Genomic DNA, 26,234 nt, shown 5'->3' on the forward strand with positions numbered 1-26,234 from the left:
ACGTGTTGGGGACGAGGGGCCTCCTGACATGCCCTGAAGCATGGGGGTGCCTAGGAAGAGTGGGGGCAATGAGGCAGGACAGCTAAGTCACGTTCAGAACGTTGTCCATCCTGAATCAGTTAGCGGATCTCTTCTTGCCTCAATTTCTACCTCATGGTACAGTTCCGAGGAACTTCACATTTCAGAAAGCAGCTAGTCCCCCTCCCACCACGGTGAAGTGTAGAAGGGGTGCTCCATCCGAGAGGTCACTGGCAGTTCCAGTGGTTAGGAAGACTCTGTCTCTTTGGCTTATGACATTTATAAGTGCTTCTCAGTCCTTATCCCCTTCTTGGGACTGGAAGCTTCGAGAGGGATGGAGTTGGGCATTTCCCCTGCCCCAGGAGGTTTGACCCCGGTAAAATCTCGTTGGTTATTAGGCTCTTAAGAAATCGTTTCCTTTGAAGGCAGCACCTGTTAAGGAGGACAGAATTCAATGGGCGTATTTTTTTTTTTTTAAGTAGTTAATCTTAGAGTTTATTTAAAAAATTTTTAAAGTATCTTACACATTTAACCTAATTTTAATTTATCCAATCCCACCACATTAACATAGCCCAAACAGAACATTTTGGCATAAAAAACTTACCAGAAATGTTTTATACATTGTTTCACTAGGTTACACCAGATATAGTAAAACACTTCTCACAATATTGAGAGATAAAAGTTGTACAGGACATCAAGCTGTTTTTCCTTTCTGCTACAAAACTATCTTTCACATCATGTCATAAAGGCATTTTACATCACATTTATAAGTTACCTAAATTCTCCTTTGTACAATGCTGATATAGTTTGTTTCAAAACATTATCAGTGGTTTTGAGCTCTGGAGCACTGAACTGGACCAGATTCCAGGCCAACTTAAGAAATTTCTCAGCGTTTAAAAATGTCTAATAATGTTTATTACACTCCCTTCAAAAGCTGGCAGGTTAGATAATATGGCCTCCAAGATCCTTTACAACCTTCAGGGTTCAAGGCTAAAATATCATTAATTGGTTACTTTTTGAGAAATTTGTACCAATAAGCCTCAATGTTTTGATACCAAAAAGCTTAACTTGGCTATTTCAGACTTGACTCAATTTTTCCAAATATACTTTTGTGAATTTTATCTAGAAATTAAAGTTTATAAAACCCTTACTCATCAATTTCCCCTAGATCTGACAAAGCTAGATTCCAATCTTCATGTAGCAATTCAAAAGTACACCTTGCAGATGAAAAACAAAGTTTGACTCCCTATATTCCCCTAGAAGATAACTTTTAGAAATGACCTAAGCATTTTACACTTTATGTTATGAATTAAAGTAACATAATAAAGGCCCAACCCAAGTGAGAAAAAAAGTAATATTGAATTATTTTACAGCCACTCACTCGACTAAAGCCTAATTCTAAGCTGTGGAATACACTGAATATTTAAACATACTCACATAGCTGAGGAAAAAAAAAAAAACTTAAACCCCAGAAACCAAAAATAACCTACTCCTACTACCCCCAGTTTCTATCATACCCCAGAATATAGAACAGAGAAAGGGGAGAGAAAGCAACATGCTTTCAAGTGTTATGCTCAACTGAAATTGAAGACCACCCACTGTATACTTCTGAGCTGCTAAAAGTAAACTTCAGTAAAATAATATCAAAATAATGGTGCTTTATACAAGCTTGATGACAAAAAAAATCATTTTTTCACTCCTCATCTAAGATTTACAAGGCTGATCAACAGCTGAAATTATTGGTATAACGTATTCTAAAGTGATAAAGTCAGACAAAGCATGGTAAAGACTGCTTTATTAGTTGCAGTTAGTAGAAGTCAATAAATACTGATCCACAAAAAGCTCAGTTATTTATCACATTACTGGTCCATAGAGAGCTGAATGAAGATGAACCAAGTGATTCCTGGGATGACCAAAGTCAAGCCTGCTTCTTGGGAAATGAAGCCACAGCCAGCTGATATATGGCATATGCTGTTCCACCAACTGTAAGAATCATGGTTGCTCTATACAGGAGGGCATCAGCTACCCCACCCTTTAGATGTACTGGAATTCCATTATCCTCCTGAAACAGCTTTTGTTTCTCTGGAACTTTATTTTCAAAATGCCTCCGTGAAGCAGTGCTTAGGGTCCTCTGGGCAATCTGACGAAGAGCCGGCAGATTGCTCAGCATCTTTGCTCAGTTACTGCCCACCAACTGCCTCAATGGGCGTATTTTAAATGCCTACTTTCCCCTCCTGCTGAAGCTGAAAGCAATCATTTTGTGATCTTCTACGTGAGAGCCTGGTCGTGTTTCTGGAGGTAAAACTCCTTAATTTGTGGAAACTTCCAAGACTGGGCACCCCAGAGGTTTTGACTCAAACTTAATGAATTCGCCAATTCCAGTTTCGGATTCTGCCACCTGGAGCGCTTCTCACAGAGGTTTGCTTGTGGTTTTCTGATCAAGTAAGTGATGGTTCTTTGAAAGAGCTTCTTTCTCCAGCTTCTGTCTGTCTCTGTCTCTCCCTATTTCTATCTCTCTCTGACTCTGTCTCGCTATCTCTCCGTGTCTCTGTCCCCATCTACCTCTCCCTGTCTCTGTATTTCCTGCTGTCTCTCTATCTCTTTCTGTCTCTGTCTCTCACTCTCTTGCTCTTTCTCTCCCTGTCTGTCCCTCTGTCCCTCACTTTCTTCCTGTGTACCCATATCGATCCCTCTCTCTCACTGTCTCAATCTTTCTGTCCCTCTTTCTGTCCCTCCTTGTCTGTCCCTGTCTCACCCTGTCTCTGTCCCTCTGTCTCAGTTTCTCCCCATCTCTCTCTGTCTCCCTATCTCTGTATCTCTATCTCTGTCTCTGTGACTCTGTGTCTCAGTCTCTCCCTGTCTCTGTCTCACCCCATCTCTCTGTCTCTGTCTCCCACTGTCCCCCTCACTGGCTGTCATCTGTCTGGTCCTGTCACATTCTCCTCCTTGACCACAGGCTGACACAAGGAAGAGGAAGGAGGAGGAAGGGACGGGCGTGTGTCTGTGGCACCAGCAGTGTGGACACCACATGATGCGTGTCTTGTCACCACTGGGATTTGTGTTTTGTTTGCTCTTAAAGATGTAAGTACCTAAGAGCATCTGATAAACCTTCATTATGGATGTGATTTTAATTAAGTCCTTAGGAGTACTTGATTAAATATGTTCGTAACTGATATATTAATATTTGGAAAAATTAACTTTGTTCAATATTGAATTTTTCTTTTTTTTTTTTTTTTCCGTGACCGGCGCTCAGCCAGGGAGTGCACCGGTCATCCGTATATAGGATCCGAACCCGCAGCGGCGGGAGCGTCGCCGCGCTGCTAGCGCAGCACGCTACCGAGTGCGCCACGGGCTCAGCCCTTGAATATTTTTTAAAAATATTATTCAATAGCTTTATAGGACTAGGAAATAGGATGTTAAACAAAATATGAGAGAGAGGAAAAGAAGGTTAAGGAAATATTCCAAAATGTCAACAGCAGTTAGTGCTGGGTATAAAATTATGGGTGACTTTGGTTTTCCTTCCTCTCTTTTGCTGAGTGTCCTGCAGGAAGCAGGTGCAGGACCCGGTGGCTACCAGTCGAGTGCCTGGCCCTGCCCTGCCACTGAGTGCATGAGGTCCTGTCTGTGCTTGAACCCACGTGGTTCCTGCCTTTCCTTTTCAACCCTCCTGTTCAGGCCCCTCCCAGGGCACAGCCACAGCTAAGGGCCCCACTGCTGCCACCGTTGCTGATGCCATGGAGTTCAGTGGGGCGAAGGGTCTGGTGTGGCATGGAGGGGCACGGGGTACCTACTCCCTTTGGGTGTTACCCTCCACTGGAGGCACCAACACCTTCGAGTTTTCTAGAGAGATGGCTCTTTCCACTTTATGACACCTGCCTCAACAGATGTGCCAGGACTAGGAGCCACACCCAAGTGGTCCCTGTGCACTGGCAGCCCAGGATCTCTGGCCTGGGTATTTCTCTGCCCTGTGAGGTGGACATGGCTGTGCCCTTGTCTAGGGACAGGCTGGGGCTGGACTGCTCACCTGTCAGGTTTCTAGAGAGCCATGCATGGCACAGTGCACAAGTGTTGTGGGTGACGTCGGCCAAATGGCACTATGGGCTGGAGCCATTAGAGCTGGTCCTGGAGGGGATGTCGGGGTGGACAGGTGCTTGAGCAGTGGAAGGAGCATGGCAGAGCTGCCTGATGCAGCAGGAGGGTTTCAACAGGGCTTTGGGGTGAACGAGAATGAGACTAGACAATATCCGAGGCCTGCAAGGCCCGAGGGCTTTCAAGTCGGGGCATATTTTCCCAGGCATCTGGGAGGCCACCCTGATGGGAACCTGCAGGCCACAAAGTGTGGAGCCAGGGGCTGTGCCAGGCACCCCTTAGTGTCTGTGTAGTGGAATTGGAACTTCCACTCTCTGGCAAAGTGTCACTGTTGGGCTGGATCGCAGACACCTCTGCCTCGTCCTGTGCAGGTCCTGAGTCAGGTAAGGGAAAGAAAAACCGAGCAGCTGCTGGCAAAGTGGACATGTTTTATTCTTCAGACACGAGCTCCACCGACCTGCAGTTCAGAGCCGCTGCCTTCCATACGAAGTATACAACAGCGGCAATGAGCCAAGGGGTGCCCGGGTTCATGTGCACTAACTCTACTCTTACATCACTTGTTTACAAAGGATGTACCTAGTCACACCCAGCCGGATATGAGGTGAGGGGACCTGACAAACCAACTCCACTTTCCTCACTGTCAGCTACCAGGAGCTCACTTCAGAGCAGTCTTCCATGAGGGACACCTACACATGTGCCACCACTCGGCTTGACAAGGCCCTTGAGGTGATGGGGCCATTGTGGAGGCAGTGCCAATGGCTGTGACAGCAGTCTGAAGGGAGTGGGGGCTGTGTGGCCAGCACAGGTGGTCAGAGGGGTCCCCTTATGAAGTCACCTCCCTTGTTACACTTGCCTCAGGTCTGCCTGAGCTTGTCTGCGAAACGAGACACCAGCCCCACTGAACACTCTGCCACACAAGGCCTGTCCTGTCTGGGCTGGTCAATGCTTTGTTCAGGAATGTTCCCTTAGGGTCTATGCTCACGGCAGAGTTGTGGACATAGGTGCTTGCTGAGAAGCTAAGTGCTGGCCCAAGGGTGACCACATCGATCTGTCATGTGGAAGGTGGGCCAGACCCACACCCACATGCTCCTTCTAGTTGTGGCCACACACCATCTCCCCTTCACCTGCAAGTACTGAGTCTGGGCCACCAACTCTGCCCAACCAGTCACTTCCTAAGAAGCCTGAATGGCAGCTGGATGCTCCTTTGAACCCCAATGAACTGGGATTAGGGGACAAACTCCTGCCCAGGAGCCACATGCTCAGCCCATCCCTGCACCTCCTCACTGTTACACTGTGACCACGTTTCCCCCTTCATCATACTCTGTGGTTCAATGGGAGGGAGGCTCCTTGGTGGCCCCCAGCAGGAGTGTGTGACACCTGCAGAGTGATGAAGAATGTGGGAACCCGGGTGGCCAGCCATGAACTAGGCTCATCCCCCAAGTTCAGGAAGGGGCCGAGGGCAACAGAAGCTGGGGGTCCAGGTGCCCATGTCCAACCTCTGACTGCCCAGTGTTAGGACAAAAAGGCTGAGTTAAGACACACGAGAAAAAACTCTTTGTAGATATTTATTCTACTTCAACTAACAGAACCTGACAGCCCAATATACAGTGATAAAATACTCTGCAATATAAATACAACTTACAGAAATTTCTATCAACAAAACCTAAAGAAACTAACTTCATTTTTACTTTTGTATATTTAAATTAGAAGAAAAAAAACCTTCACAACATATTAAATATTGGAAATGACCCCTGCTTTAAGGTAATTTAACATAGCGACACTTGGTTTATAACACAAACACCCCAAATAGACATGTTCTCCATATTTCCTTAAAAATTTGTGCTATAAAGTGAAAATCTGTAGTGATGTGTAATGCAATAGACTCCAAAAGAACATATGAAATTCTCTAATTTTGCATCTGAAAAAGTTCATGAAAATATAAAAATTATCAACATGTATTTGTACAGTCAAATAAATTAGCCAGGTTTTCTCTTATTTCACACTTCAGAAGGACTTGAAAAATACAACAGGCATATCCTGTACTTCACAGTGAAAAGTTTTCTATTTAGTTTGTAGTTTTTTAACTAATAATCACTATTTTCCCTCGCTTGGCGAGCTGTGCATCCAAGGCTCTCTCCAGGTTCTGCTCTTCTTCAGGGCTGTGCGGCTGATCCTCCTCCTCTTCCTCTAGAGCCTGAGCCTTTGAGAACTGACCGAACTGCTGAATAGTCGGATCTGGCCAAGGAGCTGCGGACACCCCGTCGTCTGCCGTGGTGTTGGAGTCCTGGTGGAAGGAAGGAAGAGCTCCGACAGACTCCTTGGCAGGGGGCTCAGATGATTTCTTCTTTCTGAAGAGAATTTGCAAGATGGATTCCAGCGGTGACACAACAGAGGAATTTGCTGTAGTGACTGCTGCTCGCTTAGTGGAGGCTGTGACAATCTGGGTAGCTTCTGGCTTGACGGATGACTGTATTTTTAACTCTGATGGTTCTGGAAGAGAGGGTGGAGGTGGAGGTGGAGGGGACCCTGTGGGTGCGGTGCCGACAGCGGTGCCTGCAGGGTACAGGGGACACTTGGAGGGCTTCTCCTCAGACCACGGGGCTGCAGTTATCTTGGGGTAGATGGAACCTTCCACTTCTTCCTGTTGAAGTCGGGGCCGTTTCTTCTCAATTTTGTCTAATTCTCCAGCACTTGAAGGACGTTTTATTTTATGACAGATTACTAACCCAAGGATTATATTTGGACATGGTGACTCAAGACCTGAAAAACAAAATATTGTGTGAATTTTAGAATCTAAATCCAGTTTTCATCTTTCAGAGGTAAATTTTATTAAGGGCTTTCATGGAGAAATTATGTAGCAAAATAAAGCCAAGTGATTGATAAGCTAATTGCCAAAGACCAAATGGTTCCCATCCCACGAAGTCACCACCAGTCCTACCGAGCCCTGATGGCGGCTGCTGAAAGGGAGGGATTAGCCCCCCAGCCACCAACTACAGAACCAAGGGCCCAATTCACGAATAAACTCACTCCATTTGTCAGAACTTGTTACATATTTTACAAAAAATTACACACAGTGCTAAAGCAATAGCATGGTGCAGGTGGCAGGAAGGGCACTACAGCAATGACTAACGTTAACCTGCAGGAATCAAAAGTGCGTGTGGACCAGCATGTCTTTTAAACGAACGCATCTCAGATACGCTCTTATGGTGCCTCTTGTGACATATCCAGAAGGTAACAGCACTTTTTCTCGTTCACTTATGAGTTGCAACACAATGACCAATAGGATTATAATGATCAATAAAGCACAAAAACCATTAGGTATATTCATTAGTTTCTGGTACCAGAATTACAATGAATGAAACAATAATGCTGACTGAAATAGCTAAAGTAGATGTTTGAGGCTTAGAAAAAAATTCAATGAGCATTAATTTATCAAAAACTAGCTAATGTTTGAGTCTTTGTAAACACAGGGCTTGTGCTTAAGTAAAGCGCCGAGGCATTCAGCACACTGGTGGGGAAGGACAGTCACACGGAGACAGACTGGGAGCTTCAGGGCACAGCATCAGTTTACAGAATAGGTATTTGTTAAGAGACGGTTACTCCAAAGATCCTAAGTTGTGACAACTTACATCAGGAATGCTAACGTTCCCATAATGATCTCCCACCCCCACACTCACACTCCATCAAGAATTCCCAAAGGGGAACTAACTAAACAGCCAAATCACAAACAGTAACTTACAGAAAAATCATTCACAAAGGACAGAATATTTGTTTCAATAGCATAAGGATACAATCAGTCAACCTGTATAAATTCAATTTACAGATAACATTACATAATATACAGGAGGTAATCACACTTTTTTCTTACAATTTAAACCAGTGCTAAGATTGTCCTGTTCTTTTTGTGATTTAGAGATGATCACACATCACTTCACATGGTTGTTTTCATAGTTCTAAATATGTTTGCTGTGAGTCTTCCAAAATTCAGTACAGAATTGATTACCGACAGCTGAGCACACAAGTGCAGGTGGATGGCCTGCCCGCCACTTAGGAGGAGGACACCAGGTTGAGCTGGGGCAACCCGGCCTCCGCAGACTGACGCCGCTCTGTTCCCCTCCCTGCTTAAGGGTGTCCTAAGGCCTCCTGCTTCACAGGCTGCTGTGTAAGAGATTTGTGTTGAAGGCACCCCTGGGTGAGCTGTGATCACAACATATCCTAGTACCACGCCACCCTCCTCTCATGAGAACTTTCTGTCATAATGTCCTCTCCCTGCCCCATCTGGGAACAGCAGTGTGTCAGCAAAAGAAAAGGCAAAGGAGGGGATAGCATCTGGAGTCTGGCCACCACACTGAAGAGCACTGCCAAAATTTCCTGCTTGGCCAATGCGAAGAGCAACTTATCAAGTTAATTTCCTAATTAGCATTCATTATGGGTATTTTATCTTCAAATACTACTTCTTTCACCGTAATAGCTATTTACCGAATACTTTATAGCTAATTTAAACAGACAGTTTTGGGGTTTGGTCAATTGTTAAATCAGCTATCACGGCCTTGTGGACCAAGTACCTCTGCTAAAGATGGTCCCAGAGCTTCAGTACAGGTTTAACTGCTGAGCACATTCGGACCTACTGAGTCACAGCTGAAGTTCTGTCTGTGGGGCAGTTCTGTAAGCCAGGCTCTCTCCCTACAGAACTTGGTCTCAGGAGCAGAAGTAGGAGTGGGCTTGGCCGGGGTGGGGGTGGGGCACTGGACGGCAAGGACTGGGGGGTCTTTGCATGGGGGAGTCACCAGGGACTACCTCACTCAGGGAAAGGCTCAACTTCTAAAGGGCCAACATCAGGGCTCTTGCACAAATCAAGTTTCTTGCATGAATCAACTGCATGTGATTTGCCCAGGCAAGCCATTGTGTTAAACTCAGGAAGACACGGTCCCGGGGCTCTGTAAAGTGCTTCACTCCAACTATCTTTTAATAGCCTAATATGCTTATTGATAAAAACAATTAGTATATCCCAGCCCTGGCAAGCTGGCTTTGACCTTTGTTGTCATATTCATCATAGGTGAGGTTACTCAATATTTATGTTTGTCTTGAAAACAGCAAGCTGTCTAGAGATTGGCATCTAATAAGCAGCTGGTTTTTAGATACCTTCAACTCTTGCCCATCTCATCTGCACACACTGGGAAATGATGTAGTGAAGCTCCATGGTTTTGAACATCCCCAGCAATCTTCCCAAAGATTTTAAATTTAAATAGGCCTGTCCCAAAATGTGTACTCCTATCCTGAAATAGTCAAATCTTATCACTTGACTCACATATTTATGTTATGTTATGGTTGCATGAATATTTGAAATATAACTAGCACCTTGGAAATAACTTATATTCATGGATGAAACAATAAAATTCACTTATCTATCTTGGACCTTAGAAGCAATGTTTACTGAGTTGAAGTGACTTGTCTCAAATTTAATGGCGCTCTACACTGTTGTCAGACAGGTGTGTCCAGCATGACAATACCAAACAAATGAGGGCAAAGGGCAACATGAGCACCCCCAACTGTGCCCCACATCTAGGGGAGGAGCGAGAGAGGCCCAGGTTTCCCGGGAGTAACTCTCTGGGCTCACCCCATTTTGACAGCTCCTGTGTCATGAGTATTTACCTGGAGAGTGGTGTGTGTCCCAAGAAAGCACAGAAGCAGAGGCCATGCCAGCTGCAGCAGGGAGGAGGCTGCCCCGTGGGAGGCCGGGCACCAGCTGGGCATAGGATGCTACTTACCCACCTCCCATGTGAGGGCTGCTGTGAGGTTTACAATTCATAAAGTGTGTGAAAATAAGCAAGTAGGTATGTGAGATATTGAAAGACCAGCTGCAGTTAAAATGTGCCATCTTCCACTTCCACAGAAGCGACACCCCCACCTGATGCCCTCCAAAACACCAGCATGTACTGTGTATATGAAGACTTTTTAGCTCCATGTCTGTGTCCCTTGAGTTCATGGTGGAAGGTCTAGCCTCAGACTCAGTGGTTAAAATTAAGTCACATGTATGGGAAAAGAAACCAAGGACAAGGGGTACATACTGATACCAATCAATACCTCTATGGGCATTTAATTCCAGAAAGTTGGCACAAGCCAAGCCCATGCCAGGTGTTAAGAGTGGGCTCCAGTCGGTGCATGGGCCATGCTGGGGGTGATGGATTCCAGCCCCCAACACAAGCCCAGGAAGTGGAGGGGCCCATACAGGATCCCAACTCAGCAGGACTCCATGTCAGGGGAGAATATGTGTGGGTATCACATGCTCGTAATTGCCACCCAGAAAGTTGGTGCTTACCTGGTCCCTCAAAGGGCAAGAGTGCAGATGGAATATGGTCCTTAGCACCCAGTGGGATGAGGTAGAGGTTCTTGATGTGCCTGGTCTTATTAGGTACAACACCAAAACGGCCACGACTGCTCAAGTAGGAGTAGAGAGAAATGTAGGCAACCTCTTCTTCCTCTGTCAGGGGGTGAAAGCGGATCAGAAAGAGCTCCTACAATGCAAACAGAGGACAGGGGAAGCCTTCACCTGTGGCTATGCGAGGAAAGCATCTGCTTTAAAATTTTTACCCACACCTCAAAGGTACAGCCTGAAATGGGAGATTTTAGCAATTGATTTTGACTTTCATAGCCTTATTGTCCAACATTTGAAACAATGAAATAATGAAGTAGTAAAAGAAACTCACAATCAAGCATCCTAATGCTTAACTCAAGTCTTGGTTTCAGCAGGACACCCTTTAAAATGACTTCTACTCACAGCCTCAATTTCAGAGAACTGTCCTGTGAGAGGCACAGGCCATGTAAGGTGTAGGCTTAGCTGCGTCTGGAGCAACGTGTAAGCTTTCCCGCATGCACAGCGGCTGTGGGCACGGTGAGCAGCTGCACGATCTGCAGCCATTCCCTGTGTGTCTCCACATGGGAGGGTTAAACTAGGCACAGGGTCTAAACCCTTTTGGGAATCTGATGGAAAACTGTACATACAGACACACGCAGCTGTAGCTAAACCTCAGGGGTTCCCAGAAAATCAAAACCCATTCAAGAGCCCAGGCTCGGTGCCCTTTGCCAGATCACCTCCAAATTCCCATTGTACTCCTTCAATCATAAAAAAATAAACATAAAAATGAGGAAATAAAGTTTTCACATTTTTTTACTAAAATGTAATCATATATACATGATTACAATAAACAAGAAAAGAAATTTCTATCATTGTATTTCTCAAACACACCGCCACATAGGAATGGAACTATATAAACTTATTTTAACATTCACCTGAAAGTATCTAATAAGTTGCAGGCTGACATTTCAAGTGTTAACCATCAAAATGAAACGTTAAAAAAGATGTTTAAATAAGCTCTATGTTCCATTGTTGCAGAGACTATACTATAAGCGGATACCTTAGACACAGAAGACTTGAGTTCACCAACATAATCCCAAACCATCTTCGGTGCGATCCTCCCACTGATGTGAATTATGTTGGGCAAGTCCAAAAAAAAAGTACTTTGAGTAAATCACCTGTGAAACTCTAGTGTTCAAAAAGAGACTAATGTAGTAACATGAAGGCACCAAACAACCCAAAATTCAAGAAAACAACAATTCCAAGGAAAATGGTGATAACTGTATTAAATACTGACTGGTGAACTACCATCAAGGATTACGAGCTCCCAAACTCAAAGGTGGTATAATAACCTTCTGACAAACAGGATTGTTTAGAAACTGCTGCCCAACCTTTTTACGTTATCTTTTGTGAACACACACACACACACACACACACACACACACACACACACACACACACACACACACACACACAGTAATGATTCAGTTATTACCAGGACAACTGACTTGCCACTCCTTCCTAAGGTCATAAATTCTAGTGCCATCTTTGTTAACTTTGAAAAATGAAAGACCTATCAGGGGGTTACACCTGCCACCCACACTATGCAGGTTACAGATGCCTGGCCATGCTGGTGGCTGGGCACACACGTGTGGTAAATGCCCTTGCTAAACAGATCACTGGGCTGCCCAACTGCTCAGTCAAATTTCGGCTCTGTGCAAACTGCATGACCTGCTGACCCACTGTGGCAACCATTATCTTGCCTTTGGAGGTATTTAAGTGCCCAGGCAGCCAGCGTAAGAGTGTCACATGTCTGCCTGTAGTAGAGGAATTCCTGTGAAAGACACATACACACAAGCACACACACATACACTTTTGGTACTAACCTCACTGAGATAATCAAAACACCCAGAGACAGGATATGCCTTAGTGAGAGATTTTGCTACACTTTTCATGTTAATAAATCCTTTCCAAACGGTGCTGAGTTCAGATAAAAAGCGGTTCGTATCTCCTTCTGCAGAGGAATGTGACCCTGAGACACTGTAAAACAAAACCATGAAAAATAAGGAAATCTCTCTGTGTACAATCAGAATTTCAAAAGAATGAAGAGCATGTGTTTAAAAGTAAAAGTAAATTCCTACAAGTTTTAGTAGCTTACTTTTGCCAATTAAATGCTTTAATCATAATGATATAAATAGACATTTTGGTCAAAGAAAAAATAACCTGAATTGTATTTCTGAGTAAAATTCAGAGTTGAAATCACCAATTGTCTTTCCATTCATTAGTTTAAAAGAAAACTTCACTGGCTCTTTCAGACTATATCTGAAATACACACCTGATATTCTGTGATGGAACTGACAAGTGTCCTGGGTCAGGGGATGAGGACGGCTTAGCCAGTATGAACCTGGGCACCATCACAGAAGTCAAAGCAGGCATCGGTGTGTCTTGTTTGGTTTCTACCACGTGGGCACTGTCTGGCTGGGCTGCTATGGAGGCTGTGACTGTGCACGATCCACTTGGAGCAGTCCTGGAGTCCCAGCTGGACATGACGACAGTGGTGACAACCGCATTCCCAAGGCCTTCCAGTGGGGAGAGCTCAGGAATGACATCTCCTGGGGGCCCAGGGAAATACTTTCTCTCCAGGTCTGGATGAGAAGCACTTTCCAGGTCTGGCTCAGAAGCATTTCTGGGCAGAGTTCCTGGTATCCCTTCATCAGCTGAGTTAGGAACTGGATCAGAGGGAGAGTTGGTACACTTGGATTTTAAGTCTTCTTTCTTAGCAGAAGCTAACAATTTCTGTTTTTTCAGAGGTGGCTCATCTTCTGATGAGGAAATCTGACCTGAGGTAGATGAGGAAAGACATGGTGAGAAATCTGACACATCCAAGACCACAGCGTGCTCACGAGCAGGTAATTGCTTACGAGAATCCAAAAGCAACAATGCAAAGAGAGGAGCTAACTTCATGAACTCCAGAAATCCATTCTACCCCCCCCCCCTTTTTTTTTTTGGTTTAAACTCACCTTTACAAGGATTAGTGATTTTAAACAAAATCCAGTTTAACATTATCCCAAAATTATGCTCACCTGTACAGATTTTACAATTTAGATTAAAAAGATGCGCCTCATGGTGGCTTGTTGTGTCTTTCAACAAACTGCTACGAATGTCCAGAAGGTGCTGGGGGCTTTTTTCAGGGACAGCTTGTACTGATTCTTGCTGTTCCTCAGAGAAAACAAATAGGTAGGTCATTTATTTTCCAATGCCACTTCCAAATTAACAGCACACATGAAAAAAGGTGGATGTGATGAAGAACCATCAGAAGAAAATAAAAGATCACTGGATACAAGTCCTTGAGAAGTAATGAAATTATATATATTTGTTATAAGCTCAGTGTCCTGCCCAATAATTTAAGACACCTAAAAACATTTTGAATGGAGAAATTTTACTCTATCTTTTCTGAACCCTGATAATACCAAATGCTCACACCTAAGTCTGACACGGGTGTATAATCTTTTATATTGGGAATGGTTTCCTGTTTTTAATGTCAGTCTTTTTGCTTTCATGGCACAATTTACTTCTGGATTCTATCACCTAAAATAAAAAAGACAAAAATCAAGCCCTCCACCTTGTTTTCCAGGAGGAAAGAACATCACTCCTGCAAACAGTGTATTATTTGACTTCTGGTAAAGTTAAGTCTCTGGTATCTGAAGCAGCCATTCTAAGTCAGTACTCACAGATGTCATCAGTTTCTCTTTCCCCCGGGAAATTTCCTTAGATCCAAGTTCTTCTGGCTTCATTCTCACAAGTTTTGCCAAAGAGATTTCTCCACGCAAAACACGACGGAAGAGTCCCTATAAAGAAACATCATTCATTCATTCATCCTAACAATATCTGTGTGTGTTAATGTGGAGGCTACGGAAACAACAAAGCAGCACAAGAAGCTCTGCCTGGAGGTTCAAGGACCACTGGACATAAACCAAAGCTTTCAATGGAGGGCTGCACTGCACAGAGCCCTGCAGAGGCGCGACCTCACCTGCCTCCCCAAACAGTCCCTTGAGAGCACGCACCAGGCCGCCCAGCTGAGAGCAAATGGAGGCACAGAAAACATGGGTTTCAAAGTCAAGCAAGGCCCATGTTGCACTGATTCTTCTTTAAAAAACAAAAAGTCACCTCTGCAGGAAAAACAAAAGCATGTACACAATTTGGAATACAGGTCAGTAAGATACAGTTTTAGGAATACAGACAGGATGAAATGACTTGTGCTGGGGGGCTTTTAACCACGATGAGATACAGAGTATCTGACCCTGGTTCTACTGCACAGCTAAGAGCTCAGAGAGTGACACAGAGGACCAGAAGACTGTGAGCCCTGGAGGCAGGAGGCAAGAGACTGTACCAGACATGCAGCTCAGCCTTCTCAGATTTCATTTCCATTTTCATTGCAGGAGAACAGCCCCCACTCCACGGCTGCTATGAGGACTGAGCTGCCCTGCAGCACCTGTCCAAATGGTGAGAACTGGAGGGGCTGTTCCTTATTATTACTGTGAAGTAGCCCAAATTGTTGGGCTCACTCAAGTGAGGAGAGAAAAGAAAATAAGGCAGAAAAGGCTGTCTGTAGCCAGAATATGGTCACACCCATATTCTAGGTTAAAGAATCTGTACTTTACTTTAGAGCAAATGAAGGGATGGACATGTAATTTGGCACTGCAATGTTTAGAAGAGGCTAATCTGGTGAAATAAAAGATGAACTTCAGCCAGTGAGATCCCTGATAAGAGTCCACTTAAGGTAGGGAACAGAAAGATCCGCAAGTAACACCAAGTACATGGGGCCATACAGAAGTGTCACAGAGGATAAAAATACTTTCTAACTTTCATGGAAAGAATATAAATGTTGCAAATGCTGTTTGATGTATTACTGTGAAACTCAGCGAATAGAAAACACACACCAAGTTTCCTTCTGCGTCAGGAATACTGCAGTACACAGAGACCACACACACCTGATTTTTAGGATCCTTGAGGTTGAACAGGAGGCTGCGGTATTTTCTCATGTAGCGAATATCTGTAACTTGAAACAAGTTAAACATTTCCTTCTCCAGATGAAGGGTGATGTTTCCTACTTCTTTCTCAGTCATGATTAAGTCATCACTGTCACTGACTCTGAATGGAATGAAAAAGAAACTACATAAACCCCTTGAATTTGGATACATTACATTTTTGAAACAGTGGGGCAATCTCAAAGTGATCACGCCATACATGGAAGAGCTTCCACAGATAAAAGCCAAGGACAACAGCCCACCTTTTCTACAAAATCTCTTTCAAGGAGCGTCTTATATTCTGCCGAATTTGTGAACTGGGTTGTGACTGGGCAGGGCTCCAGGTCCCAAGGTGTCCTGGGACTGGAGAGGCCACAGGGAGAGAAGTTGTTACCGGCTTCCCAATGGCACCAACCAAAACAGCAGATCTAGGGAACTGTCTGGAAGCCGCCGTCTGCCTGACAGCAGAAGTGCCACCTGATGGGGTGGCCGAGAGCCACAGCTTTTGGGAGATGGTGCCCTTGAAGCTAGAGGGTGCCTTTTTAATGGACGGTTGAGCTGCTGCCACATTAGCAAAAGGAGGAGACTTCTTTGGAGCGAGATGTCTTGGCGATGGTCCTTTGCCCACCAAGCAGCCCGGGCGGGCTTTTCTCTTTGAGCCCGAGGCCACCGCTGCCTTCTCCTCTGCTCTTCCGTCTGCCTTCCTGGCTGCAAGAGAGAGCGCAGGTGTGTGGGTGACACAGGAGAACAGGCTTCAAACACGCCCACCCTTAACTAGCAGGAGCTTACTAGGCATTACTGAATAGGATACATCTAGAAAAAAGGATTTTTAAAATCTTAAAATTCAGAAAAGAAGCAAAATTAAGGGCTGTCAGCAGTATTTATGATAGTGACTATAGCTTATTTGAGATATAAAAATGCTTTATTATATTACTATATTAAAGCTTTTACTTCGACCAACAAACTCCATAATCAAAGACTCAATTTACTCCTCAGTTGAGCTTTAAAACTGAAGGACAAACTTCATTTTACCAAAAAAACAAACAAAAATACCCTACGTGGGTTTAGGATAGCACTAAAGAATTCAAGTGAAATTTTTTTGTAAACTTGAGTTTCAAAACTCTTCTCAGGAAGGGTAAACAGACGAGTGTGCTTTCCATGCACATTCAACCCCCTGAGTGGACCTCTGTGGCAACCACATCTGAGCAGGGGGGTGGGGGAGGTTTCACATGCCACATTGTCCTACTAGACGAGTCACTTGGAGGTGATGCCATTAATGAAATATGGAAAGGTGAGAGGAATTTGCAAGATGGGGAAAGTCAATCATGTTTCCATACTAAGAATTGGCAACCAACAATATAATAATGTTGCTGTTTAAATGTCCCCCTTTACAGCCCTCTAGTCATTATTTAATTAATGTGGTAAACAGTAAATTAGTGCTTTTAATTAAAACAAGGATTATAGTCAAAAGCTCAAAAAAAAAACCCTCAAAAGCCCCCAACTTGCAAAAAAACCTTTACATGCCAGGAAAGAACCCATTGCATTATAATCCTATATAGTCCACCAGAACTCAAAGATCAGCACTGCAGCCCCTCAGCTAGGCAGGGGCTCTGGTGCAGACGGCATGTCAGTGGATGATGCTTGTTTGGGAAACTGTGTAACACAGCAGCAATCCAGGCGGTGGGACAAGGCATGAAATGTCGTGGGAACAGGTCAGAGCTGCAGGCGGCCTTGGGCTGCATGGGATGAGGGTTTCCCAGGGAAGTGGTCAAGGTACAAGTTCTTCTCAAACTATCCACTCAGCAGCAACCCTCCAAATTCCCAAACATCTTAGTGGGAGAATTCGACTCATATTCGAGTGATCCTGTAAGTTCTCAGTCAATTCACTAAAAACCTGGGAGCTGCAGTTTCCCCACTTTACAGGACAAATAAAATTCTTTAATTTTACAAATTTGCAACAGTACCACATGGATCCAAAGCTTAGGACAGTCAGACAGTGTTAACAGGCATTACAGTTCACTTTAATTCCAACTGCTTTCGTATTTTTTGTCCTAAACGTCCTTTTAATGGTAATTCACACAAATGGCAAATCCTACATTTTCCTCTCATAGAGCCCTTCCAACCTCATACCCTGCCTGTCCTGTCCCCTGCCACAGGGGGTCTGCCCACAGCACTCCATACTTGGCAGCATTTCTAAGTCTCAATGGTCGAGGCTCTCCACAGACCACTGTGTCCCCAGGGGACTGCGGCTCACATGCTACAACAGCCACCCCTCTAAATGCTTCATGCCTCTGGCACCTCTGGGTCTTCAAATGAAGTGCACTACACAGCAATGACAGTGTCTGACAAAATCAAAAATAGGGACACACTAGGAACAATGACAAAGACTACCTTTTAATGTCCAGACACCTTGTTTTAACATTTTTACGTGTATTATTTTATCAGATCAAGTTTGTATACCTAAGGGATCACTGTACGTTAGTATTTGGAAGTTTATTTTTTAACAACTCAGATTTAGGTAGCAAGGTTTGCAGCATCTAACTTGACTGGCTCCTGGAGTTTAGATTAAATGAAATTGGCAGAGTCCCCTGTCCACGGGGGAAGAAGTGTGGAGGCAGGAAATGGCTGAACATATAAAGCACAGCAAGGGTGAAGTGCTACATGACAATGTCAAAAGGACTCTGACACTGAGCCAGGGCACCATGAACCAACTACTGGCCTAGAGAGGTGTGTAACTAACCACCAGCCAGGAAGCTGACCATCCAGCAGTCATGAAAAGAATGAACCTGGCATGAATGAACTTGAGACCTAAATCCAGTTCAGTCACTGTTTCTACAAACAGAAATTTTTCTGAGAATATTTTAACATTTCCAGAAACCTCAACAAAACACCTTGAATGCAGCACATGGGACACCTGTGCTATGTGACCTGAAGCCAAACCTTAGTGACATTTAACAATCACCTTGTTTCAGGTTACAAATACATGACCACCTCAAAAATATTAACAACATTTCTCCAAATTATAAGCTTTAAAATGAGACGTCCACAAATGATTAATACTTCCACGACTGGTCTAGTTATGTATTTTCTCCCTCATTCATGGAAAACCAAGGGATTGTTTCTAGGACTTTCCAACACATGTGTCTAAAGTCATTTATTACCCAAAAGCAGTAGTAGTAAATTATGTAATACATTACAAAAGGTGATTGCCTTCCTTAACCATGAAGATGCTATTTTATAAAATTAGCTGCTTCTCTTAAAAGCCAACCTTTGTTATCCTTTACCTACTCTTTACTGAGTATATAAATAGAAATAAGTAAATTATTGGTAAAATGTTCTATAACTGGGAGACTTCAGTGGCCAGTTGCCCACAGTTTACCTGCTGGTTTCCTATGACACATATTAAGCCTCTGTTCTACGTCGACGGAAAATGTTCAAAACATACCAAAAGTTCTACCCAGCAGCTGCCCCAGGGACCTGCACGCACTTCTGTCCCACTGTGAGTGGCAACCGCATCGGTGGTGCTGGACTTGGGTCAGCTCTGCTGGAATGGCAGCGAAAGAGAAACTCATTTTTGAGCACAGCTAAATTGTAAACTTGCAAGTTCACTTTTTAGTGAATTATGTCGTGTATAAATTTACAGGATGGCAAGGAGTAACTCTGTGACCAACCAGAAAAAAACCTATTCTAGAAAAATAGCAGCACCACCTCTCAGGGCTGAGACACTCCTGCGAGCTGCTGAGCTCTCTGCTGGTCAACGGCAGCACTAACTGCATCATGATCAGAGGTGTGACACCCAGTCCCCTCCCATTTGTCCACTGGACAGGAGGGAAGCCATTCTGTCCACACAGCATCTTTCAGCATCTGCACCCATGGGGCCTGCTTGGGGGAGAAAATGTGTCACCTTAGGGAGCTGGCTTAAACCTTAGCAGCAGGAGAAACAGCTGCCCATGGCCAGGCTGCTGCCCCAGATGAAACTGCTACTGCCGGGCCTGGCCATTTGTTTACAATGGAAATAAGTTGTTTGGGGTCCAGCCGAGTATAGAATGAAGCAGGCCCTTGGGCACAGAGAGCAGCAGCACACCCTAGTGGGCTAATTTCCCCAAATCATGAAACTAGGTGTCTTGTCTCACTACAAGGGTTACTGTGGCAGTACAGCATCACTGGACACTCGTTGGAACTAGAGGGCCTCACAGAAACCAGGAGGAGATAATCTGGCCTCCAGCAAAGGAACTATACTAATAATGTGCTCCTCTGGGTAGAATCTTCCCAGTAACCCACATGGAAGTTGCAGCAGGACAGGGATGAAAAATACAGGGCAAGAGCTCAAGTCTGCACAGTCCCAACCAACCCCACAGATACCCATGTCCAATGACCACGCACAATGGATGGGTCCTCAGATGCAAAGAAACAGGTGAGACACACCCCTTCTCAGTACTGGTGACTGATCTAGGGAAGTCAGGTTCCAGACCCTCTTTCTCTCACACTGTGTCCTGAATCCTCACCATCACAGCTACAGCTGTAAGGACTGTTTCTCTTCTGTGAACCTGCAAGCTAGGTCTCTGAAGAGACACAGAGGAGAAAGTGTGTGAGTAAATTCTGCTCTATTTTTAGACCTCAGTAAGGCACATGCACATTGTAGTTTCCGATCTCAACTGTTTCTTCACTGTCAAGATTTTTCCTGGTATGAAAAATCAAGGTGCCAGTAGCAAAAGAAAATGTTTTGCTTTTGCTCCCCTGCTTAAACATTTTCAAGTAAATTTCATGTCATGAGGGGAGATGGGGATTGCTCTCAGCTGCATCATGGGTCACCTCTCAGCTGTGCAGTGGTGTGCCTGGCTGCCAAGCTCACTTGGGAGCAGAGATGCTGCTTTTCCAGATTTTCCAAGCCAGAAACAAGCATTGTTCACATTGAGAAGGTTAAACTTAAACCAAGATCATTTTTTGTGCCTAAATGTTTACTACTTAAACCCAGCAAGACAGAAGCATGTTAAAATAGTCCATTTGCACTCCCCCTGTCCCAAAGAGTCACATGCACATAAAACCCAGAGCTGATGACACCATGCAAATCATGGTGCAGGACATGCAACCTTGAGTTCTTCTCACTGAACACTTCCAGGTTTGCATCAAGTAAAAGTTGACTCAACTTTCATTTAAGTAGAAAAAGTAGCAAAAATTCCTACTGATTTCCTAAATTTGCTTCTCTAATTCCCACAAGCTGGCTATAACTATATTAGTGTTGATATATAACAAACAACTATTAAATAGTTTATGACTTTATACAGATGTATCTGAAGATTGTATACCATACTGGAGGAATTGTACCAAGTGTCTTCAGAGGTGACCTTTGCAATCTATGACACTGATAATGCCTTCAAAGGGACTTTCCAAGATTATTAATCTTTAAGGTGTATTAGAGTAGATCCATAGCTCTAAAAGGCTCTATGAAGGTTATTGAGGAGCAGGTGAATTTATTGAGACCACTCCTGCTGAAAATTCTACTCTTCTCATCCCACTTCTCCAAAGTGGCTGAAGAATAAGAAAGAAGGGAACAAGTAAAGGACAGACTGAAGGATGCCACAGGACAGTGCTGACAAGATCTCACCTTGCAGGTTCAAGTTTACAGAGATGTGAAACCTTTCCCTGACCTAATTTTCTGAATAGGCTATTTTTTTAAATTTATGAAATGTAAGACACTTCTTTAAGGAAGCTGAAGGCCCACCCACACATGCATGAGCCCTGGAGGGGCCTACACACACCAACAGAGCCAGCACCCAAGTGAGTGCAGGATACTGCAAGCCAAACTCTTATGTAGCCGTAGGCCCACCGCTGCCCACCAGAGCCCCAGTGGGGCATGCACATTGACCCAGAAGGAGCCAAGGGAGCCAAGCATGCACTCAAATGCATTGATACAAGAAGAGTCACCACCACAGCCTACAAACAGAGGAGGAAGTCTCTTCCCTCATAGCCCACTCCAGAGTAACAGAAGAAACAAATGTCCTATCAGATGACCAAACACCAATGAAAATAACAGAACTACAAATAAATAAGAAGATATGACACCACCAAAGGAATATGGTAATTCTTAAGTTCCAGACTGCATCAAGCAGGAAAACCTTGAGATGTCTGAAAAGGAATTGCAAGCACTGATCTTAATAAAACTGAGAGAGATAAGAGGAGAATCAACTAGAGAACACAATGAAGCGAGAAAAATTATGCAGGTAATGAAGGAGGAAATTTAAAAAGAGATTAATAATTTTGAAAAGAATGTAACAAAACTAGAAAGGAAGGATTCATTCAGTGAAATAAAAAACAGAACAGGAAGCTTGAGCTGCAGGCAAGAGCAAGCAGAAGAAGGAATTTCAGACCCAGAAGATGGTCTTTTTGAAATAACCCAGGCAGACAAAAAAAGGAAAAAAAAAATTGAAATGAAGAAAATTTAAGAGAGCTAATAGAAAACCTCAAGTGCACAAACATCCAAATCATGGGTATTCCAGAAGGGGAGGACAAAGTAAAAGTCATTGTAAACCTGTCTAAGAAAGTAATGACAGAAAGCTTCCCAGGCATAGAGATGCAGACTTTCAGATCTAGGAAGCCTGAAGATCTCCAAAAAGATGCAATCCAAAAAGATCCTCTCTAAGCCACATTACAGTCAAACTGGCAAAATTTATAAACAAACAGAATTCTAAAAGCAACAGGAGAAAAGTGTCAAGTCACCTATAAGGGAGTCCCCATCAAACTAACAGCAGACTTCTCAACTGAAATTTTACATGCCAGAAGAAAATGAGATGATATATTAAAAAATACTAAAAGGACAAAACTTCTAGGCAACAATTCTATACTCAACAAGTTTATCCTTCAGAAATGAGGGAGAAATAGTGTATTTCCCAGACAGACAAAAATTATAGGAGTTCACTACCACATGACCAACCCTGCAAGAAATTCTCAAAGGAGTCTTGCATCCAGAAACTGAAAAATGATAATCACTCTCATGGATTTACAAGAAAGAGCCAAACTCACCATTAAAACCAAAACACTAGAGTTTTCAAGATGGCGGCGGCTGCGGCGGCTGGCGCGGAGTAGCTGAGGTGGAAAAGGTGGCCACTGGGCCTCAGGCAGCCGGGAAACTTGTGGACCTTCCTCTGGCCATCTCTTAAGGGAGGACTGCTGCTGCTGGCCGGTCGTGGGGGCTCAACGCCACTTTGCCCCCGGCAGGAGAGGCTGCCTCATTTACAGGCAACAGCTTTGAAGTGTGGAGCAGGAAAAGAACTGATTCTTAGCTGCAAAAGTGAGTCTTGAAACAGGGAACACGGCGCCAGGGCTGCTGTGGATGCAGCCAGGATCCCGGAGGCTGGGGCCGCACTGAAGGCGGCCAGCTGCCCTATTCAGGATTCGAGGTTTCAGGCTGGCATTAAAGAAGATTCCTGGGAGCGCCCGAGCGGCGCCGCGACTGAACAGCCCGAGGCGGCAGCGCCGAGAACACGGAAGGCAACAAACCAGAGTCAGAGCGAGCGCCCGACCTGGCACAGCACTGTGAGTGATCCCTGGCACAGCTCTGTTCGGGGGGTGGATGCCCACGCGGCTCCCGCCTGCACCACCAGGCCACTCACTGCCACGGTGCTGCCTCCATTTTCCCAGGTGCGGGCAGCTCCGCCCTGCTCGGCCATCACTGAGCCCATTTGCTTGGCCTGGCGCGGGGCTTTCCGGACCCTGCGGGCCGACCTCCTCTCCCACTCCCGCCGTGGTTCTCTGGCAGGGCTGGGGGTGTCCCAACCAGTTTTGGGAGGGCTAGGAAGTACGGGCGGGCCGACTGTCACTCCACCACACCCTGGACTCTGCCCCGGTAAACTTCCTCTTACTGGGAGGCAGATACCATCTCTGCCACCACCAGTTTGGAAAAAAGCCTAACGAATTTCTGGTTGGGAATAGTGTGGTAGGAGAGTTCCCAGGTCCGCTTGAACCTGCCGGAGAGCAGGCTGCAGGCGGGCACTAGACTCGGTTTATACCGGGGGGATACAAAGGTGAACAAGACCCGAGAAAGATCTACACAGTGCTACAAAGGCACCCAGAGAGACCGGTCGTCTGTGCCTAGCAGAAACCTGGTAGACTTCCTGGGCGAGGCGGTGCTGAGCAGGGTCTTGAAGGCCCAGCTGATAGACGAGGGGTGCAGAAGACACGCCCCAGCCCAGCACAGTGTGCACAGAGGGGGGAGACGTGCGACCAGGGAGGCGGAGACTCGACAGAAACCACACACCCGGTGGGGTCGCCACTGCACGATCTAACAGCCTGGGCCAGAGCACACGGAACGGGGAGAAGTCCTGTACAGAAAGTGAAAGCTCAACAGAGATCACACACCCTGTGGTACGTGATCCACCAGCCCAGCAGAGTACAAGCTGACCAGAAAGGTGGATCCCCGGAGAAGCCCAAGACCCGAGGCAACCACACACACAAGACACTAGAGGCCAACTGAGCAGTCACGGTGGGAGCCATACCAAATTGGCAACCACAGCAACATCCTAGTTAGTCATTAGTCTTAAACTGGTGGACTGTGAAACCCCCTGCCACAATGAATAAACACCAAAAAAAAGACACCAGAAATACAAAAAATCAAGAAAGTACACCACCAAAAGTTAATAAATCTCATACTCTAGATCCTATAGAACAAGAAGCCCTTGAAATAACTGACAAGGAATTTTGAGTGATAATTCTAAGGAAACTGAATGAGATACAAGAAAACTCAGCTAGACATCATGATGAAATGAGGAAAAGTATACAGGATCTGAAAGAGGAAATATACAAGGAAATCAATGTCCTGAAAAAAAATGTAGCAGAACTTGCTGAACTGAAGAAGTTATTCAGCGAAATAAAAAACACAACGGAGAGTTTAACCAGCAGGCTTGTCGAAGTTGAAGAGAGAACCTCTGAACTTGAAGATGGGCTGTTTGAAATAACACAAGCAGACAAAAAGAAAGAAAAAAGAATCAAGAACATGGAAGAAAATCTGAGAGAGATATCAGACAACCTCAAGTGCTCAAATATCCGAGTCATGGGTATTCCAGAAGGGGAGGAAAATGGAGATTCCATTGAAAACATATTCAACGAAATAGTGGCAGAAAACTTCCCAGGTATAGGAAAAATCACAGATCTTCAGATCCAGGAAGCTCAACGATCTCCAAACGTGTTCAACCCAAAAAGGCCTTCTCCAAGACATGTCATAGTCAAATTGGCAAAACTCAGAGATAAAGAGAGAATCTTAAAAGCTGTAAGAGAGAAGCGTCAAATCACCTATAAGGGAGCCCCAATCAGGTTAACATCAGACTTTTCATCACAAACCCTAAAAGCTAGAGAGGAATGGGATGATATTTTCAAAATACTAAAAGACAAAGATTGCCAGCCAAGAATACTCTACCCTGCAAGGCTATCCTTCCGAAATGAGGGGCAAATAGTATATTTCTCAGACAAACAAAAACTGCGGGAGTTCACTACCACAAGACCACCCTTACAAGAAATCCTCAAGGGAGTACTGGGTTTGGTTCCTGAAAAATAACTACCACTGCCATAAAAACCTAAGAAAAATCTAAACCCGCTAGTACAATAAAAATGGCATTCATGAAGAGAAAACAAGCTAACAAAAACACTATCTACAACCTAAGGAACCAACAAACAAAGAAACCAAACAGTAAATCAGAAAGCAAGGAACAAAAGACACCTAAGACAACCAAACAACCAATAAAATGCTAGGAATAAATCAACACCTTTCAATAACAACTCTTAATGTTAAAGGCTTAAATTCCCCAATTAAAAGACACAGACTGGCTGACTGGATCAAAAAGCAGGACCCAACTATATGCTGCCTACAAGAGACCCACCTCACCCATAAAGATTCACACAGACTAAGAGTGAAAGGATGGAAAAAGATTTACCATGCAAACAGAAAAGAAAAACGAGCTGGAGTGGCTATTCTTATATCTGACAAAATAGACTTTAAACTAAAAACCATAAAAAGAGACAATGAGGGACACTACTTAATGATAAAAGGACTGATCCATCAAGAAGACATAACAATCATAAATATGTACGCACCCAATGTTGGAGCAGCCAGATTTATAAAACAAACTCTATTAGACCTAAAGAAGGAAATAGACACTAATACCATAATAGCAGGGGACCTGAACACTCCACTGTCAATATTAGACAGATCATCTAGGCAAAGAATCAGTAGAGAAACACAAGATCTAAACAAGACTCTAGACCAATTGGAATTGGCAGATATCTACAGAACATTCCACCCAACAACCTCAGAATATTCATTCTTCTCATCAGCACATGGATCATTCTCCAGGATAGTTCACATATTAGGTCACAAATCAAGTCTCAATAAATTCAAAAAAATTGGAATTATCCCATGTATCTTCTCAGACCACAATGGATTAAAACTAGAAATTAATAACAAACAAAACTCTGGAAACTATACAAACACATGGAAATTAAACAGCATTCTACTTAATGACATATGGGTCCAAGAAGAAATCAAGCAGGAAATCAAAAAGTTTATTTAAACTAATGAAAACAATGATACATCATACCAAAACCTGTGGGATACTGCAAAAGCAGTATTGAGGGGAAATTTTATTGCATTAAATGCTCACTTCAGAAGAATGGAAAGATGGCAAGTGAACAACCTAACACTTCACCTTAAAGAACTAGAAAAACAAGAACAATCCAATCCTAAAGTTAGCAGACGG

At 44.2% G+C, this 26,234-nt stretch overlaps 2 protein-coding genes across 2 annotated transcripts in view; both read right to left on the reverse strand.

Annotated features, from left to right (window-relative positions):
• Nucleotides 1-1,927: 1,927 nt before the first annotated feature.
• On the reverse strand, nucleotides 1,928-2,188 carry LOC134377294 (cytochrome c oxidase subunit 7A2, mitochondrial-like). The gene has a single exon (XM_063095939.1). It carries the CDS (start codon nucleotides 2,186-2,188, stop codon nucleotides 1,937-1,939), a length of 252 nt encoding a protein of 83 aa, XP_062952009.1. The 3' UTR covers nucleotides 1,928-1,936.
• A 3,791-nt stretch (nucleotides 2,189-5,979) lies between these two features.
• The window catches only part of LOC134377293 (death-inducer obliterator 1-like), a 37,518-nt gene continuing 17,263 nt past the window's right edge, over nucleotides 5,980-26,234 (reverse strand). The window contains 11 exon segments of the mRNA XM_063095937.1: nucleotides 5,980-6,867; nucleotides 10,427-10,622; nucleotides 11,523-11,613; nucleotides 12,350-12,502; nucleotides 12,798-13,302; nucleotides 13,546-13,681; nucleotides 13,944-13,997; nucleotides 14,000-14,050; nucleotides 14,194-14,310; nucleotides 15,454-15,613; nucleotides 15,753-16,197. Of these exon segments, the coding sequence (XP_062952007.1) occupies nucleotides 6,188-6,867; nucleotides 10,427-10,622; nucleotides 11,523-11,613; nucleotides 12,350-12,502; nucleotides 12,798-13,302; nucleotides 13,546-13,681; nucleotides 13,944-13,997; nucleotides 14,000-14,050; nucleotides 14,194-14,310; nucleotides 15,454-15,613; nucleotides 15,753-16,197 (2,588 nt within the window). The 3' untranslated portion in view covers nucleotides 5,980-6,187.

Source organism: Cynocephalus volans, chromosome 4 (assembly GCF_027409185.1).
Source record: "Cynocephalus volans isolate mCynVol1 chromosome 4, mCynVol1.pri, whole genome shotgun sequence".
In the NCBI taxonomy this organism is placed as follows: Eukaryota; Metazoa; Chordata; class Mammalia; order Dermoptera; family Cynocephalidae; genus Cynocephalus; species Cynocephalus volans.

Coding starts and splice junctions, on each gene's coding strand:
- LOC134377294 (XM_063095939.1), bottom strand. CDS start 2,188: ATGCTGAGCAATCTGCCGGCTCTTCGTCAGATTGCCCAGAGGACCCTA.